The sequence below is a fragment of the Nicotiana tabacum genome, chromosome 14, assembly GCF_000715075.1.
Source record: "Nicotiana tabacum cultivar K326 chromosome 14, ASM71507v2, whole genome shotgun sequence".
NCBI lineage: Eukaryota > Viridiplantae > Streptophyta > Magnoliopsida > Solanales > Solanaceae > Nicotiana > Nicotiana tabacum.
In genome coordinates, this window is record NC_134093.1 from 87,196,796 (window position 1) to 87,214,384 (window position 17,589).

The following is a 17,589-nucleotide window of genomic DNA, read 5'->3' on the forward strand; positions in this document are numbered from 1 at the left end:
TCAATGAAAACTTTAAGAAGCTTTCTGACAAGATTAAAGCCAATCAGCCTACGAAAAGGATATACCAGAGAAAGAAAAACACAGGGAGACGTGATGATGATATTGAAATGTCATCTAATGAAAACTTGAAAGATAATCCCAAAGGCCAAATACAGAGTGATATAGCTATCAGCGAGAAGGCAGAGGTTAATATTTTTTAACCTCTTTAGTATATGTTTATATAAACATAATCAGACTATATGTTTCTGCTATTATTCAGATTAATAGTCTATACAACATCATACACATTTATGAAATACAAATTTATACATGTTACTTCAGTTTTTCATAAGTATTTAGTATTATATAAACATATATTTAAAAACATCTTTTATTAATATTCAGTTTACTCATGTATATTGTAACATACATCCTACGTAATCAATCATATACATATCATTTCAGTGTTAAATTTGATTTAAGGATTTTCAAAATGCATTTCTATAAGGACCTTCACTATTCTTTTTTTAATTGAATCATGTATGCAGTTGTATTTATTTTTATTATAAATGCAATGTACTTATACATATTATTTTTGATCTTTGAATATTGTATGTAGATGTATTCATACGTATTCAAACAATATTTACATGTATTTAAGCTTGGATTCTAAATACACTGTACTTATATCTCAAACATCCAAACATGTTTAGGGTTTAGATGTATTTAGATGTATTCAAAACATGTGATGTATTATGTATTTAGAAATTTTATAATACACGCATATACATATGTATTCAAAAACAGAATACAGATGTTAATCCTGTTTGTGGTAAAGTAAGAGTTGAGGGGAATACTACATCTGAGGTACTGTATAGCATACCACCGGTATGCTACGAGGGTGTATCCAAAGAAGTACATGTATCATAATTTGAGTTGGCGGACAAGTTTCTTCCAAGTCAAATTCCAGAAACTAGAATTGTGATACATCATGCAGCAAAAAATGTTGATACAACCCCATTATCCTCTCATAGGAATCGGCGTCCAAGTAAATGGTATTCTTCGCCTTACGAGTCAAACTTCGACTCTGCCGGTTAGTAAATTTTTAAATAAAAATAATGTATTATAAAGTTATGATCTATTTTCCCATGTATCTATAATTAAATGTCTCTATTAATGATTTCAATTTACAATAGGTACCGCAGTAAAGTTGACTCCCATATTTAACAAAAAATACCCCTTTGAAGACGATTTAATATTGGGACCACATCCTACATTAGTCATTCAGGAATACGAGAAATGGGTTCGTGATGGTCTTCTCACTAAACATGATCAAAAGTAAGTTTTTTACTCGGTATGTCTAATATGTATTTTTAATTTAGAAAATGGATATAATATTTTTTCCAATTCCTTGTAGAAGTGATTTGGAAGACCATTACAAGAAGAACAAGTCAACACTGCATATACCGTTGGATTTTGGAGTTGATCAAGTCACTTTAAAAAATTAGTTTTACCTTCTCTCGTTTGACAGTAAACTATGGAATGACAATGTAAGATATACCTCTTCCAAATTCAGTTTATTCTATTTTTTCTGTTTGGTTTGTCTAATTGTATATTTCACAATTTAAGAACTCATACATATTTTGTATGCATTTTTATTTTATATTGTTTATGTGCTATGTAGTTAGTTGAGTTGTATGAGTTATGTTTGTTCCCTGTTGCTGATTATATACATCTGATGGTGGGGTTAATCCAATGAGTTATGGGTATCTTGTGTATTTAACTTTATTCAGATTTATAATTATTTCACAGTTTTCTCTAGCAATTTGTTAAAAGCATTATGTATTCTTTATTAGATTCTCAACTGTACGACTTGATATAGATCAGTATGTTTCTTTATCAATATGTATATAGTTATCATAATGTATTTAATTGTATTCAATATCAATTACATGTATGTATTCAACATTATCTATCCTAACAGGTGATGCCAAATTATATTCAATTTATTTTCTGTTTGTTATCTGCTAGCCAATTATGTATCAGTATATATCTATCACGACCCAAAGTTTCCCACCGACTTGACCGTGATGGCGCCTAACATTTCACTTGCTAGGCAAGCCAACATTAAAGAATTATTAAACCCATTCCTTATTTTCATTAATTAATTAACAATACTTAACTAAGTTGAAATATAATAAGTGCGAAATATCATAAAAGCTATATTAATTACTACCACCCGGATCTGGAGTCACAATTCACAAACATTCTAGAATTTACTACAAGTAATAGTCTAAAATAAATACAACTGTCTAAATGAAAGAAACAGTAGAACAGAAAAGATAGACGGGGACTTCAAGGTCTGTGAACGCCGACAGATCTACCTTGAGTCTCCGGACAGCGGACCAATAGCAGAATCTCGATCAACATGAGCCGGTATCAAAATCTGCACAGAAAGTACAGAGTGCAGTATCAGTACAACCGACACCACATACTGATAAGTGTCGAGCCTAACCTCGACGAAGTAGTGACGAGGCTAAGGCAAGGCACCTACAAATCAACCTGTACAATTTAACAGTGTATATACACATAACAGAAATGAAGAACTAAACAGAAAATGTCAGGAGGGGAACATACTGAAGAGAATACAAGATAAAGGACTACAACAGAATGATCACCGGAGCAGTCAATATACCATGAATCAACATGAATAGTGAATACAACAAGAAAAAATGCACTGCATCACCCTTCGTGCTTTTACTCTCAATCCAACCATAAAATTAATAGAAACGGCATAGCATTACCCTTCGTGCATTATCTCTCATATCATGGCACGACATCACCCTTTGTGCATTAACACTCATAATATGGCAGGACATCACCCTTCGTGCATTAACACTCACAATATGGCATAGCATCACCCTTCGTGCATTAACACTCATAATATGGCAAGGCATCACCCTTCGTGCATTAACACTCTCCCTTACCATAATGCAATGCATAAATAACAACAGGGAGATAGAATAACAAGTACAAACCTTACTTCAACATTTGGTTCCATAACATCAATCTCAACTTTGAAACAAAAACTCAATTATAACCAGAAAATCCGTAAACATGATAAGAACGATAAATTGAACAACACTGGTATAACACATAGCAATTAGGCACAGGAACGAGACAATATAAGAAAATCTGAGAAACGTGGAAAAATAGGTAAATTGGCGGCGCATAAGTACTCGTCACCTCACATATACGTCGCTCACATGAATTTCACTTAGCAAGTAATTTAAGGTTCCTAATTCCCTCAAGTCAGGGTTAGACACAATACTTACCTTGCTCCGAAGGTCACTTAATTCTCAATCATAGCTTTTCATTTGGAATTCACCTCCAAACCACTCGTATCTATTCAAAACTGACTCAATAATATCAAATATTACTAAAGGAATCAATTACATTGTATAAATTTAGATTTCCTAAATTTCCTTCCAAAAAGTCGAAAATCGACCCCGAGCTCGCTTGGTCAAAACCCGAGGTTCGGACCAAAATCTATTTACCCATTCACCCCCGAACCCGAATATATAATTGGTTTTGGAATCCGGCCTCAAATTGAGGTCTAATCCCTAAATTTCCGAAATTCCTAGTTTCTATCCAAAACCCCTAATTTTACCATGAAAACCTTAGATTTTAGGTTGCAATCTTGTAAAATGTAGTGAAAGATTGAAAGAAACCACTTTAAAATCACTTACCTATGATTTGGGGAAGAGATGGTCTTTGGAAAATCGCCTCTTGTGTTTTCGGTCTTGAAAATTTGGGGAAATGAATGAAAATTCCCGTCCAAAAGTCATTTTGTTCAGCTGCAGACGTCGCATTTGCGACTTGAGATTCACAAATGCGAAGCTCGCAATTACGAAGGGGATATCACAATTGCGAAGCCTTCATAATCATGCTGCCCTTCGCAAATGCGAGGAAAGTGTCAAGAACACTATAAAATTTCTATTTTCTCAACTAGACGTACGAACCACATCAAATACGGACCCGATACTAACTTGTACCGGGCTCCGAAACCAAAATAAGGACCCGATACTAACAATGCCAAATATCAATCAATTCTTAAAAATAAATAATTTGAAGACTATTTATTTTCATCAAAAATTTATAACTCAAGCTAGGGACCTCCGAATTCAATTCTGGGCATACGCCAAGGTCCCATAATTCGATATAAACCTACCGAGACCGTCAAAGCACAGATCCGGGCCCGTTTACCAAAAATATTGAACGAAGTCAACTAAAATACACTTTTAAGGCAAAAATTCTTATTTTCATCAATTTTCAACATAAAAGCTTTCCGAAAACCTGTCGGACTTCGCACGCAAATCGAGGAGGGTAAAAATGAGATTTTTAAGGCTTAAGAACGCAGATTCGAGTTCCAAAACATAAGATGACCTTTTGGGTCATCACATTCTCCACCTATAAAACAACCATTCGTCCTCGAACGGACATAGAAAAGTACTTGGGCTGATGAAAAGGTGGGGATATCTACTCCGTATATAGGATTCGGACTCCCACGTAGCTGCCTCAGTAGGCTGACCTCTCCACTACACTTGAACTGAAGGGTAACTCTTTGATCTCAACTGGCAAACTTGCCGAGCTAGAATTTCCACCGGCTCCTCCTCGTAAGTCAAATCCTTGTCCAACTGGACAGAGCTAAAATCTAACACATGGGACGGATTGCCGTGATACTTTCGAAGCATGGACACATGGAATACCGGATGAACAACTGCTAAACTAGGTGGAAACGCAAGCCTGTAAGCCACCTCTCCCACTCTCTCCAGAATCTCAAAAGGTCCGATATACCTAGGGCTCAACTTGCCTTCTTTCTGAACCTCATTATACCCTTCATGGGTGATACCTAAAGTAACACTCTCTCTCCGACCATGAATGCAATATCACGAACTCTACGGTTGGCATAACTCTTCTGCCTGGACTGAGCTGTGCGAAGTCGATCCTGAATAATCTTGACCTTATCCAAGGCATCCTGTACTAAGTTTGTGCCCAACATTCGAGCCTCTCCCGGTTCGAACCGCCCAACTAGCGACCGACACCGCCTACCATATAATGCCTCATAGGGAGCCATCTGAATGCTCGACTGGTAGCTGTTGTTGTAGGCGAACTCTGCAAGGGGAAAGAACTGATCCCCCGATCCTTCGAAGTCTATAACACAAACACGGAGCATATCCTCCAAGATCTGAATAGTACGCTCGGACTGCCCGTCCGTCTGAGGATGGAATGGTGTGCTCAACTCAACCCGCGTACCCAACTCACGCTGTATTGCCCTCCAAAAGTGCGAGGCAAACTACGTACCTCGATCATAAATGATAGACACGGGCACACCGTAAAGATAGACGATCTCAAGAATATAAATCTCTGCTAACCGCTATGAGGAATAGGTAACTGCCACAGGAATGAAGTGCGCTGACTTAGTCAGCCTGTCTGCAATAACCCAAACTGCATCGAACTTCCTCTGAGTCCGTGGGAGTCCAACAACAAAATCCATAGCGATATGCTCCCACTTCCACTCAGGATTATCTAACCTCTGAAGTAAACCACCAGGTCTCTGATGCTCACACTTTACCTGCTGGCAATTTAGGCACCGAGCTACATAGGCAACTATATACTTTTTCATTCTCCTCCACTAATAATGTTTCCGCAAATCATGATACATTTTGGCGGTACCTAGATGAATAGAATATCTAGAATTGTGTGCTTCTTCAAGAATTAATTCACGAAATCCATCCACATTAGGCACACAAATACGAACCTGCATCCTCAAAACTCCGTCATCTCCAACAGTAACTTGCTTGGCACCACCGTGCCGCACTGTGTCTCTAAGACAAGTAAATGAGGATCGTCATCCTGCCGATCTTTGATGCACTCAAACAAAGAAGAACGAGCAACTGTATAAGCTAGAACACGGCTGGGCTCAAAAACATCCAACCTCACGAACTGGTTGGCTAAGGCCTGAACATCCAATGCAAGCGGTCTCTCACCAACTGGAATATTTGCAAGGCTACCCATACTGACTGACTTTCTTCTCAAAGCATCGGCCACCATATTGGCCTTCCTAGGATGATATAATATGGTGATATCATAGTCTTTCAATAGATTCAGCCATCTCCGCTCCCTGAAATTGGTTTCCTTCTGCTTGAACAAATACTGCAAGCTCCGATGATCAGTGAGTGCCTCACATTGCACGCCGTAAAGATAGTGCCTCCAAATCTTCATCGTGTGGACAATGGCTGCCAGCTCTAGATCATGAATGGGGTAATTCTTCTCATAAACCTTCAAATGCCGCGACGCATATGTAATTACCTTGCCATCTTGCATTAATACTGCACCAAGACCAATACGAGATGCATCACAATATACTGTATAAGATCCTGAACATGTGGGTAACACCAATACTGGTGCCGTGGTCAAAGCTGTCTTGAGCTTCTGAAAGCTCGCTTCATACTCGTCTGATCACCTGAATGGGGCACTCTTCTGGGTCAATCTGGTCAACGGGGCTGCTATGGATGAAAACCCCTCCACAAATCGACGGTAATAGCCTGCCAAACCCAGGAAACTACGAATCTCTGTAGCTGATATGGGTATAGGCCAGTTCTGAACTACCTCAATCTTCTTATGATCCACCTGAATACCCTCTGTTGATACAACGTGACCCAATAAAGCAACTGAACTCAACCAAAACTCCCATTTTGAGAACTTAGCATATAACTGGCTATCTTTCAGAGTCTGGAGAACGATTCGAAGGTGCTGCTCATGCTCCTCTTGACTGTGGGAGTAGATCAAGATAACATCAATAAACACAACCACAAAGGAATCCAAGTAGGATTTGAACACCTGGTTCATCAAATCCATGAATGCTGCTGGGGCATTTGTCAGCCCAAATGACATCACTAGGAACTCATAATGCCCATACCGAGTCCGAAAAGCTGTCTTAGGAACATCGGATGCCCTAATCCTCAACTGATGGTAGCCAGATCTCAAATCAATCTTTGAAAATACCTTGGCAACCTGAAGCTGATCAAATAAATCATCAATCCTCGGCAATGGATATTTGTTCTTGATGGTGACTTTGTTCAACTGCCAATAATCTATACACATCCTCATTGATCCATCTTTCTTATTCACAAACAACACGGGTGCACCCCAGGGCGAGACACTAGGTCTAATGAAGCCCTTATCAAGCAAATCTTGCAACTGCTCCTTCAATTCTTTCAACTCTGGTGGGGCCATACGATATGGCGGAATGGAAATAGGCTGAGTGCCCGGAGCCAAATCAATACAGAAATCAATATCCCTGTCGGGTGGCATCCTCGTCAGATCTACAGGAAATACCTCTGGAAACTCACGGACAACCAGCACCGAATCTATGGAAGGAACCTTCGCAATATAATCGTGGACATAAGCCAAATAAGCTAGGCACCCCTTCTCAACCATATACCGAGCCTTCACATAAAAGATAACCCTACTGGCAGAATGGCCAAGATTCCCTCTCCACTCTAATCGAGGCAACCCCTGCAAGTCTAAGGTCACCGTCTTGGCGTGACAATCTATTATAGCATGATAAGGTGACAGTAAATCCATACCTAGTATGACATCAAAATCAACCATGTCAAGACGTAAAAAATCTACACGAGTCTCAAGACTCCCAATGGTGACCACACACGAATGATAAACTCGATCTACGACATTAGCATATCCCACTGGTCTGGACACATACACAGGAGCACTCAAAGAATCACGGAGCACAACCAAATAGAAAGCAAAATAGGATGACACATAAGAGTAAGTAGATCCCGGATCAAATAGAACTGAAGCATCTCTACTGCAAACTGAAACAGTACCTGTATTAACAGCGTCAGATGACTCAGCCTCAGGCCTAGCTGGGAAAGCATAACACCGGGGCTGGGCCCCACCACCCAGAACTACGTCCCTGGGACGGCCTCTAGCTGGTTGGTCTCCATCTCTAATGGCCTGACCTCCACCTCTAATAGTCTGGCTTCTACCTCTGGTTGCCTGACCCCTGCCTCTGGCTGGCTGAGCAGGTGGTGTAGCAACTGGTGCCGAAACTATGGCACGAGAACTCTGATGCTGTGAGCTGCCCGTTGCTCGAGGGCAAAATCTAGCAATGTGTCTTGGATCACCACAAGTATAACATAACCTCGGTTACGATGACTGCTGACCCTGAAACTGACCTTGTCGACCTAAATAACTACCCTGATATCTCTGGAGTGGAGGTGCACTAATAGAAGCTGGTGGTGCACTATAGGCTAGCTGGTCAGAATAATGCATCTGAGGGCCACGACTACCTGAGGCACCGTGGGATGCCTGAAGCGCTGAATGAAACAGCCTGGGAGGATGGCCTCTACCAAAAGTACTCCTACTTCTAGATGAGGCACCGCTGAACTCACTGGAATGACGAGGTCTCTTGTCAGACCCCTGACCTCCCTAAGTAAGAATAATTTCGACCCGTCTAGCAACATTAGCAGCTGCCTGAAAAGAAATCTCACTCCCGGTCTCCTTAGCCATCTGCAATCTGATAGTCCGAGCAAGTCCATCAATAAACCTCCTCACCCTCTCTCTCTCTCTCGGTGGGAAGCAGAAGAATGGCATGATGGGCCAAATCTACAAAACAGGTCTCATACTGAGTAACAGTCATACTGCCCTACTGGAGACGCTCAAACTGACGACGACGCTCCTCTCTCAATGTGATAGGCAGAAACTTCTCTATGAAGAGCTGAGAGAACTGGTCCCAAGTAAGAGCAGGCGACCCAGCTGGTCTGGTCAACATGTAATCTCTCCACCATTTCTTGGCGGAACTAGTCATCTGAAATGCAGCAAAATTGACCCCATTGGTCTCTATTATACCCATGTTTCGTAGAACCTCGTGACATCTGTCAAGATATTCCTGGGGGTCTTCTGAAGGAGCACCACTGAAGTAAACAAGAAAGAGCTTGGTAAACCTGTCCAATCTCTATAAAGCCTGAGAAGACATTGTTGGTCCATCTCCGACCTGTGCCGCAATAACTGGCTGAACTAATCCGACTGGCTGAGCTGCTGGAGCCTGATACTGGGGAGCTATCTGCTCCGTTGCGGGAGTGGTAGGAGTTTGGGCTCCTCCTCAAGCCTGAGAGACTGCTGGTGCCATAGGAAATGCACCAATCTGGGTCATACTCTCCATAAGGCCCACCAAACGGACCAAAGCGTCCTAAATTACTGGGGTAGCAATGAACCCTTCCGGAACCTAAGCTGGTTCGGCAGGAACAATCTGGGTTGGAACCTCTTCGTCAAGCTCTATCTAAGGCTCCACTACTCGGGCTGCTGCTCGGGCTCAAGGCTGAGCTCTGCCCCTGCCTCGGCCTCTGGCACGGCCTCGGCCTCAACCTTTGCCACGCGTAGGAGCTGCCACTGGAGGCTCTGGCTGCTGCTCAGCTGAGGAAGCGGTACGTGTTCTCGCCATCTACGAGAGAATAACAGTAGAAGAGTTCAATAAGTATTGAGAAAGCAAAATGGCACGACAGAGAAGAATAGAAGTGAAACTTGTTCCTAAACTTCATAGCCTCTGGAAGATAAGCACAGACGTCTCCGTACCGATCCTCCAGACTCTACTAAGCTTGCACGTGAATCGTGAGACCTAGGCAATCTAGTGCTCTGATACCAACTGTCACGACCCGAAATTTCCCACCGAATTGACCGTGATGGCGCCTAACATTTCACTTGCTAGGCAAGCCATCATTAAAGAATTATTAAACCCATTCCTTATTTCCATTCATTAATTAACAATACTTAACTAAGATGAAATATAATAAGTGCGAAATATCATAAAAACTGTATTAATTACTACCACCCGGATCTGGAGTCACAATTCACAAGCATTCTAGAATTTACTACAAGTAATAGTCTAAAAGAAATACAACTGTCTAAATGAAAGAAACAGTAGAACAGAAAAGATAGACGGGGACTTCAAGGTCTGTAAACGCCGATAGATCTACCTTGAGTCTCTGGACAATGGACCAATAGCAGAATCTCGATCAACCCGAGCCGGTATCAAAATCTTCACAGAAAGTGCAGAGTACAGTATCAGTACAACCGACCCTATGTACTGGTAAGTGTCGAGCCTAACCTCGACGAAGTAGTGACGAGGCTAAGGCAAGGCACCTACAAATCAACATGTACAATTTAACAGTATATATACACATAACAGAAATGAAGAACTAAACAGGAAATGTCAGGAGGGGAATATACTGAGGGGAATATAAAATAAAGGACTACAACAGAATGATCACCGGGGCAGTCAATATACCATGATAAGATCAATCTCAACTTTAAAACAAAAACTCAATTATCACCAGAAAATCCGTAAACATGATAAGAACGATAAATTGAACAAGACTAGTATAACACATAGCAATTAGGCACAGGAATGACACAATATAAGAAAAATTGAGAAACATGGAAAAACAGGTAAATTGGCGGCGCATAAGTACTGGTCACCTCACATATATGCCGCTCACATGAATTTTACTTAGTAAGTAATCTAAGGTTCCTAATTCTCTCAAGTCAGGGTTAGACACAATACTTACCTTGCTCCAAAGGCCACTTAATTCTCAATCACAGCTTTTTCTTTCGAATTCACCTCCAAACCACTCATATCTATTCAAAAATGACTCAATAATATCAAGTATTGCTAAACGAATCAATTACATTGCATAAATTTAGATTTACTAAATTTCCCTCCAAAAAGTCAAAAATCGACCCCGGACCCGCTTGGTCAAAACCTGATGTTCGGACCAAAATATATTTACACATTCACCCCCAAGCCTGAATATATAATTGGTTTTGGAATACGACCTCAAATTGAGGTCTAAATCCCCAAATTTCTGAAATCCCTAGTTTATATCCAAAACCCCTAATTCTACCATGAAAACCTTAGATTTTAGGTTGCAATCTTGTAAAATGTAGTGAAAGATTGAAAGAAACCAGTTTAGAATCACTTACCTTTGATTTGGGGAAGAGATGGTCTTTGGAAAATTGCCTCTTGTGTTTTAGGTCTTGAAAATTTGGGAAATGAATGAAAATTCCCGTCCAAAAGTCATTTTGTTCAGTTGCAGACGTCGCATTTGTGACCTGAGCTTCGCAAATGTGAAGCTCGCAAATGCGAAGCCTTCACAATCCTGCTCCCCTTCGCAAATGCGAGAAAAGTGTCGCAATTGCGATCACTGACCTCGCAAATGTGGACAAAAGATCGCATTTGCGATCCATACCCTTCCCAGACTCCTTCGCAAATGCGAAGAAATGTTTGCAATTGCGAACACAGCCTGTCCCAGCTTCTCTTCGCATTTGCGATGAGATGTTCGCAAATGTGACCTCAACAGTGATTGTAAATTCCAACCCTGACCTCACATTTGCGAGGTCTGAGGCCTGCAACACAGCTGAAGCACACAACTATTTTTCTAAGATCAAATCACTCCGTAGCCTATCCAAAACTCACCTGAGCCCCCGGGGCTCCAAACTAAACATGCAAATAACACCTAGAACTACGAATTTAGTTCCAAATCAAATGGAATTCTCAAAAATACTTTAAAATTTCTATTTTCTCAACTGGATGTCCGAATCACGTCAAATCAACCCTGTTTCTCATCAAATTTCACAAACAAGTCTTAAATGTCATAATGAACCTGTACCGGACTAACAATGCCAAATATCAATCAATTCTTAAAAACAAATAATTTCCAGACTTTTAATTTTCATCAAAATTTCATAACTCAAGCTAGGGACCTCCAAATTCAATTCTGGGCATACGCCGAGGTCCCATAATTCGATACGGACCTTCTGAGACTGTCAAAGCATGGATCCGGGCCCGTTTACAGAAAATGTTGATCGAAGTCAACTAAAATTAACTTTTAAGGTAAAAATTCTTATTTTTAACATAAAAGCTTTCCAAAAACCTGCCCGGACTGCGCATGCAAATCGAGGAGGGTAAAATGAGATTTTTAAGGCTTAAGAGCGCATATTCGAGTTCTAAAATATAAGATGATCTTTTGGGTCATCACGGTATCTAACAGAATTATGTAAGTTCAATTTATTTTAAGCAGTTGATACTTCTATATTCAGTTCGTATATTCAGTTTGTTTTCCTTGATTTCATTCAATGTACTGACGCGATGTATTCAATTTTATATATAGCATATTGATGTCATATTTTACTACTTGATAAAGAAGGGTAAGTACAACCAAACAACCAACTTCAAGTATACAACCGTTGATTGTATATTCAAAACAAGAATCGCTGAAATCTTTGACAGGTATGCTGATACAGATAGTAATGCAAATATAGCCAAAGAAGAGGATGTGGTATGTAAGTACATAAGGGGATACAGATTGCTAGCTAATGTACCGTGGCATACTGTTGACAATATCTTGATACCAGTCAACTTGAAGGACAAACTTCATTGGATATTGGCAGTTGTCTTATTCAAGGAGAGATGTATCAAAGTGTATGACTCATACAGATCGGCAGGTCATGATGCCTATGTGGCTTCTAAGATAGATAATCTAGCTAAGCTTGTACCTCTGTATCTATCGATCAGTGATTTTTACAGAGATAAGCAAGGCATAGATTGGTCTCATGACTCAGCATACAGTGACAAGGCACAAACTGACCCCTTTGATGTTGTTTTCATTTCAAATCTGCCTCAACAAAAATCTTGGAGCATGTATGTATTCAATACTCTTGATTGTATCATTTATAAATCTAATAATATTAATTATTTTTTATTATTTCAATCTTATTTTTCAGGGATTGTGGGTTGCATGTCGCGTCATACACAGAGTTTCTGAGCACTGTTGGTTTGGTTCCACAATCAACATTTGATGCCAATTTACTCCGTCAAAGATATGGTGCACTCCTTTGGCACTATGCTATGCGGAAGATAGATGCTGATGCCATAAGCGAGAACGAAGCACCCTCAAAGATTGTTAGACAAATCACGGATTCGGATACGTCGGTTAAGATAATGTTAGAGTAGTTTTAGGTGAATGTAGTTTTGGATGGTAGTTTTGTGTGAATACTGTATTTTGGATAGTGTTTTGGTAAATATGGTATTTAGTTAAGAAAAAATCATGTTTACATTTTATTCACTGTATCCACAGTGTTTATATATAATCATTTCAACTATTCAGTCGATGTTTCAATATTTTTGTGCATCATAATTTATCTGTAATCAACAGGTTGTGTTTGTATGGATACAACAGGTTGCATTCATATGAATAAACCAGGGTGTATTCATCTGTATTCAACATATTGCATTCATATGAATTAAACAGATTGTATTCATCTGTATTCAACAGATTGTATTCATTTGTATTCAACATGTTGTATTTATCTGTATTCAATAGGTTGTATTCATCTGTATTCAACAGGTTGTATTTATCTATATTCAACAGGTTGCATTCATATAAATTATACAGGTTGTATTCATCTATAATCAACAGATTGTATTCACATATATTCAACCTGTTGTATTTATATAATATTGGCAGGTTGTATTCATATGTATTTAACACGTTGTATTTCAAGTCAGAAATAGTGTTTAGATGTATTTCACATTCAGAAACCATATACAATATCACATCCAAATATGTTTTGTATTTAGATGTATTTAAATATATTCAAAAACATGAATGATTTATGATGAATGAAATATGAAATCTCTTTACAATACACTCATATTCTGACATTTTGTATTGATATGTAATAGTCGTATTGTAATTATGTATTTAGATTTAATACACCAACTAACTATATCCAGAATATATTTACGTAAAAATTCAAAATGTATTATTTCAAAATGTAACCTGAATCTATGACACATCGTTATAGCACTAATACAAGGCAGAATGTGAACTAAGTCCTATGTGGAGCATTTCTACAAGTACGCTTATTATGACCTTCCTGCCCACATATGCTACATGAATGTTGATTTTTCTTCTGTACCAATTCACTGAACGACTAATCGCGCTTCTTCTTTGGCCTTCTAAGAGGTCTTTTCTATTTGGGTGGTAAGACAACTTCCTATCATATATGTGCTGGTATATTCCAATCATTTTGGTCCGGCAGCGGATACACGGGTACCTCATATGTCATTACAACACACTTTGGTTTGTAATAGTCAGAGAAATAATCTTCTGGCATTAGAAACTTGCTCTTCAAGACAGCCCAAGCATGTTGGCATGGTAATTCATCAACTTGGAATCGCCCACAACTGCATTTTCTCTCTAAGAGGCACACGATATAATGCCTTCCTTCATCGTTCACTGTATGCAAGTATTCGGTCGATGGTACCACCTACATTTAAACATAGACCAATTAGTTTAAAATATTTTTTTAAAAAATCATTTATATATCAAAGAATAGACGTATTAATTACAATATAGATATATAATTAAAATATACAACATTAAACTTTTATTTAGCTTTCAGAATCATCATATATATTGAATTCAAATAAATTTGTATTGAATACAAACATATATGTATATATAAAATACAAAAAAATACAGCTATATACAATGAAATACATTGAATACAATGGAATACATTCTATATGTAGGCTGGCAGAATATTAAAGATGATTACATCTTGACTGGTGAATACAGTGATATACAGTAACTATTTGCTTATGAAGTGCATATGGTTAGAAACAAAACCATTAAATTCAACTAACGATACAATTAGCTTAAGTTCTGTATTTTGAATAGTAGAAATTGTATCATAAATAAATACACCTTGTACCATGGATAAATATAGGATACAATGACTTATAAAAAAACAACTTACAGTCATGCATGTAGACATTGCCTCATTCAAGGTAAGCATATCCTGGTATTTTTTTCCAAGCATTGTGTATGTCTGTGAAGCTTCTTTCCGATTGCTGCAATTTCAACGTCCAAACATCTTCCTAACTTCTTCGAGGAAGTCATATATTGGCAATTCCCTTACTGACAGAAGTGTGATATTGATTGACTCAGCAATATTTGATGTCATGGTCCATCCCTTGTTAACAGGTGCATACAACCTAGCCCACTTTTCGTATCCAGCTAACTCCAAGTATTCTTTCACCCTAATATCTACCTTCTCCACCTTCTCCATTAAACTATCAAATTCAGCCTGTGTGTATGCTTTTGCCATCGAGAAGTATATCTCGCTCAACTTTGAATGACCTTTTTTGAATTTTTTATATACGTTGTTCCATAGATGCCATATACAATCAAAATGTGGTACCGCTGGATACACTCTTGACACATATTTGATGATACTCTCATTCCTATCTGAAATGATGCACATATTTTTTCCTCTCACCATATGCTTCCTTGAATTGCTCAAAGAACCACGACCAAGCAGCATCGTTCTCTGAATCAATAACACCATATGCTAGTGGCAGTATATGACCTGTAAAGACAATTGCATACATATTATAAATATTTATTTCAATCTTTAATAGGCAGTAATATTATCAAATTTTATTATAATCCCCATACTCGCCTGCACCATCCAACGTGCTGGCCGAGATGAATGTCCCGGTGTAATACGATTTTAAGTGGCTTTCATCCACAACCACAATGGGTCTCAATGATCGAACCCCTTTATAAAGACATACAAAGATATATACACATACATGAACTCATTTTTTGGCGATTTTATCATTCTAATGTGCGAACCGGGATATGTCATATCCATTGTATATAAGTATCCTGATAATTTATTGTATGAATCAACCGGTTCACCTCTCAAAACATTCATTCTCTTTTCTTTAGACCGCCACGCCAACATGTAACTAACATCTATACCAAAATCTGATTTCACATCATCAATTATATCCTTTGGGGTATATTTTCTCTTATGATTAGTAAGCTTGGACCTAATCATACCACCGATAAGACTGCTACCTGCTTGACGTTGCTCATACACCTTATCCTTCAACGGACATGTATGCTTATCATTGAACTCTCTCACTTTGAACATTTATGATTTGTTAATGCTAGATGCCTTAAACCTCCATTCACAATCCTCTGACATACATAATAATATATAGCTGCAACTAATATTTTCGCAATATATACAATGAGTATAAATGATCAACAATTCACTAATATAATGCGAATACATTGTTACATATATATACATTATTATAAAATACAAACATATACATGTGAATAAGACTGTAATTATAAGTATACATTTAAATATCAATAAATACATCTAAAAACAATCAGCGAAAGCCACTGTAATATCTATTTTTACCAGTAAAATATAGATGAATACATTTGTATGAAATACGTAGGGACTCCGATGAAAGTCAAGAATATACATCCAAAAACATCTGGATACATATAAATAAAAATTCTACCAAGAATACAATATGTAAAAAAATCTCAAAATACAAATGTCTACATGTGATTACGGCTGTAGTTATATATATACAATCACATACATATAAATACATCTAAGAACATCCGTGAAAGTCACTGTAATAAATATTCATCATTAAAATACAGATGAATACATGTATTTGAAAGTCATATTAATAATTATTATATGTTTAATATTTGAAAGTTATGTAAATACACCCAAACAAATCTAAATACAATTTAAATATTCTGCCATGGAAACAATATACAATTTCACACTCACTTTACATAATAATACATTTGAATATAACTTGATGTTTAATAAGTTGTAGTTAATAACGCTCATACCTGATAACATTAGACCTATCAACCTGGAATTAAAATCTTTCAAATATTGCATAATGCTCCATCACCTATTTCAATGTAGCCTTATCCTTATATACTTGTCCAGCCATAACCTCTCTTTGATTAGTTTTGAAATAATCAAATCTGTGTCCAATTCGAACACCTCAATTGGTTCTCCTGAGTTGAAAGACTGTATAGCAAGTGTATACTCTGTATCAAAATTACACATTTGATTTGCTTCGTCAAGTTGCATAATGTCGCCTTCAATTAAACTACTTCCAGCTACAACTTCTTTGTCAATTGTAGTTATGCACAAAGGATACATCCCGAATTCTTTGTTCACCTTTTTTAACTCTACATACACCCTGCAACCCATGTCGTTATGTATTTCCATTGGCGTGTAATTTCCATCTACTTTATATTCAATTTTGATTGACTTTGAGCGTAAATCTATATCGAGTTGTTTCGAAGCAACCAAATCATTGTACGACGCATACTCCTTTATTGGTATCCCTTCAATCAAATAATCGACATAGTTCCTCTCACTGTCCCACTTGCCAGAATGATGCAGCAGAACGGTTAAACTTGCCATATGTAAAATTGAATTATACCGATTTATGTATATAATTGTATGAATTTTCTGTTTTATTGCTTGAAAACATAAACACCCACGAAACAAAATCAATAGAAAATGGAAGAAACAGACGATCGGCCACTGCTATGTTTTGATGTATCTATCATTTTAGAAAAACATATTCAGATTATTGGCGTCAAAAAAAGATTATGGGTG

The 17,589-nt window shown here is 37.9% G+C and overlaps 1 protein-coding gene across 1 annotated transcript; it reads right to left on the minus strand.

Annotated features, from left to right (window-relative positions):
• Nucleotides 1-14,985: 14,985 nt before the first annotated feature.
• Nucleotides 14,986-16,068, minus strand: LOC107771862 (uncharacterized). The gene is made up of 4 exons (XM_075230224.1): nucleotides 15,831-16,068; nucleotides 15,589-15,687; nucleotides 15,406-15,495; nucleotides 14,986-15,266 (listed from the first exon to the last, which is right to left on the minus strand). Exons 1-4 carry the CDS (start codon nucleotides 16,066-16,068, stop codon nucleotides 14,986-14,988), a joined length of 708 nt encoding a protein of 235 aa, XP_075086325.1.
• Between the last annotated feature and the right edge of the window lie 1,521 nt (nucleotides 16,069-17,589).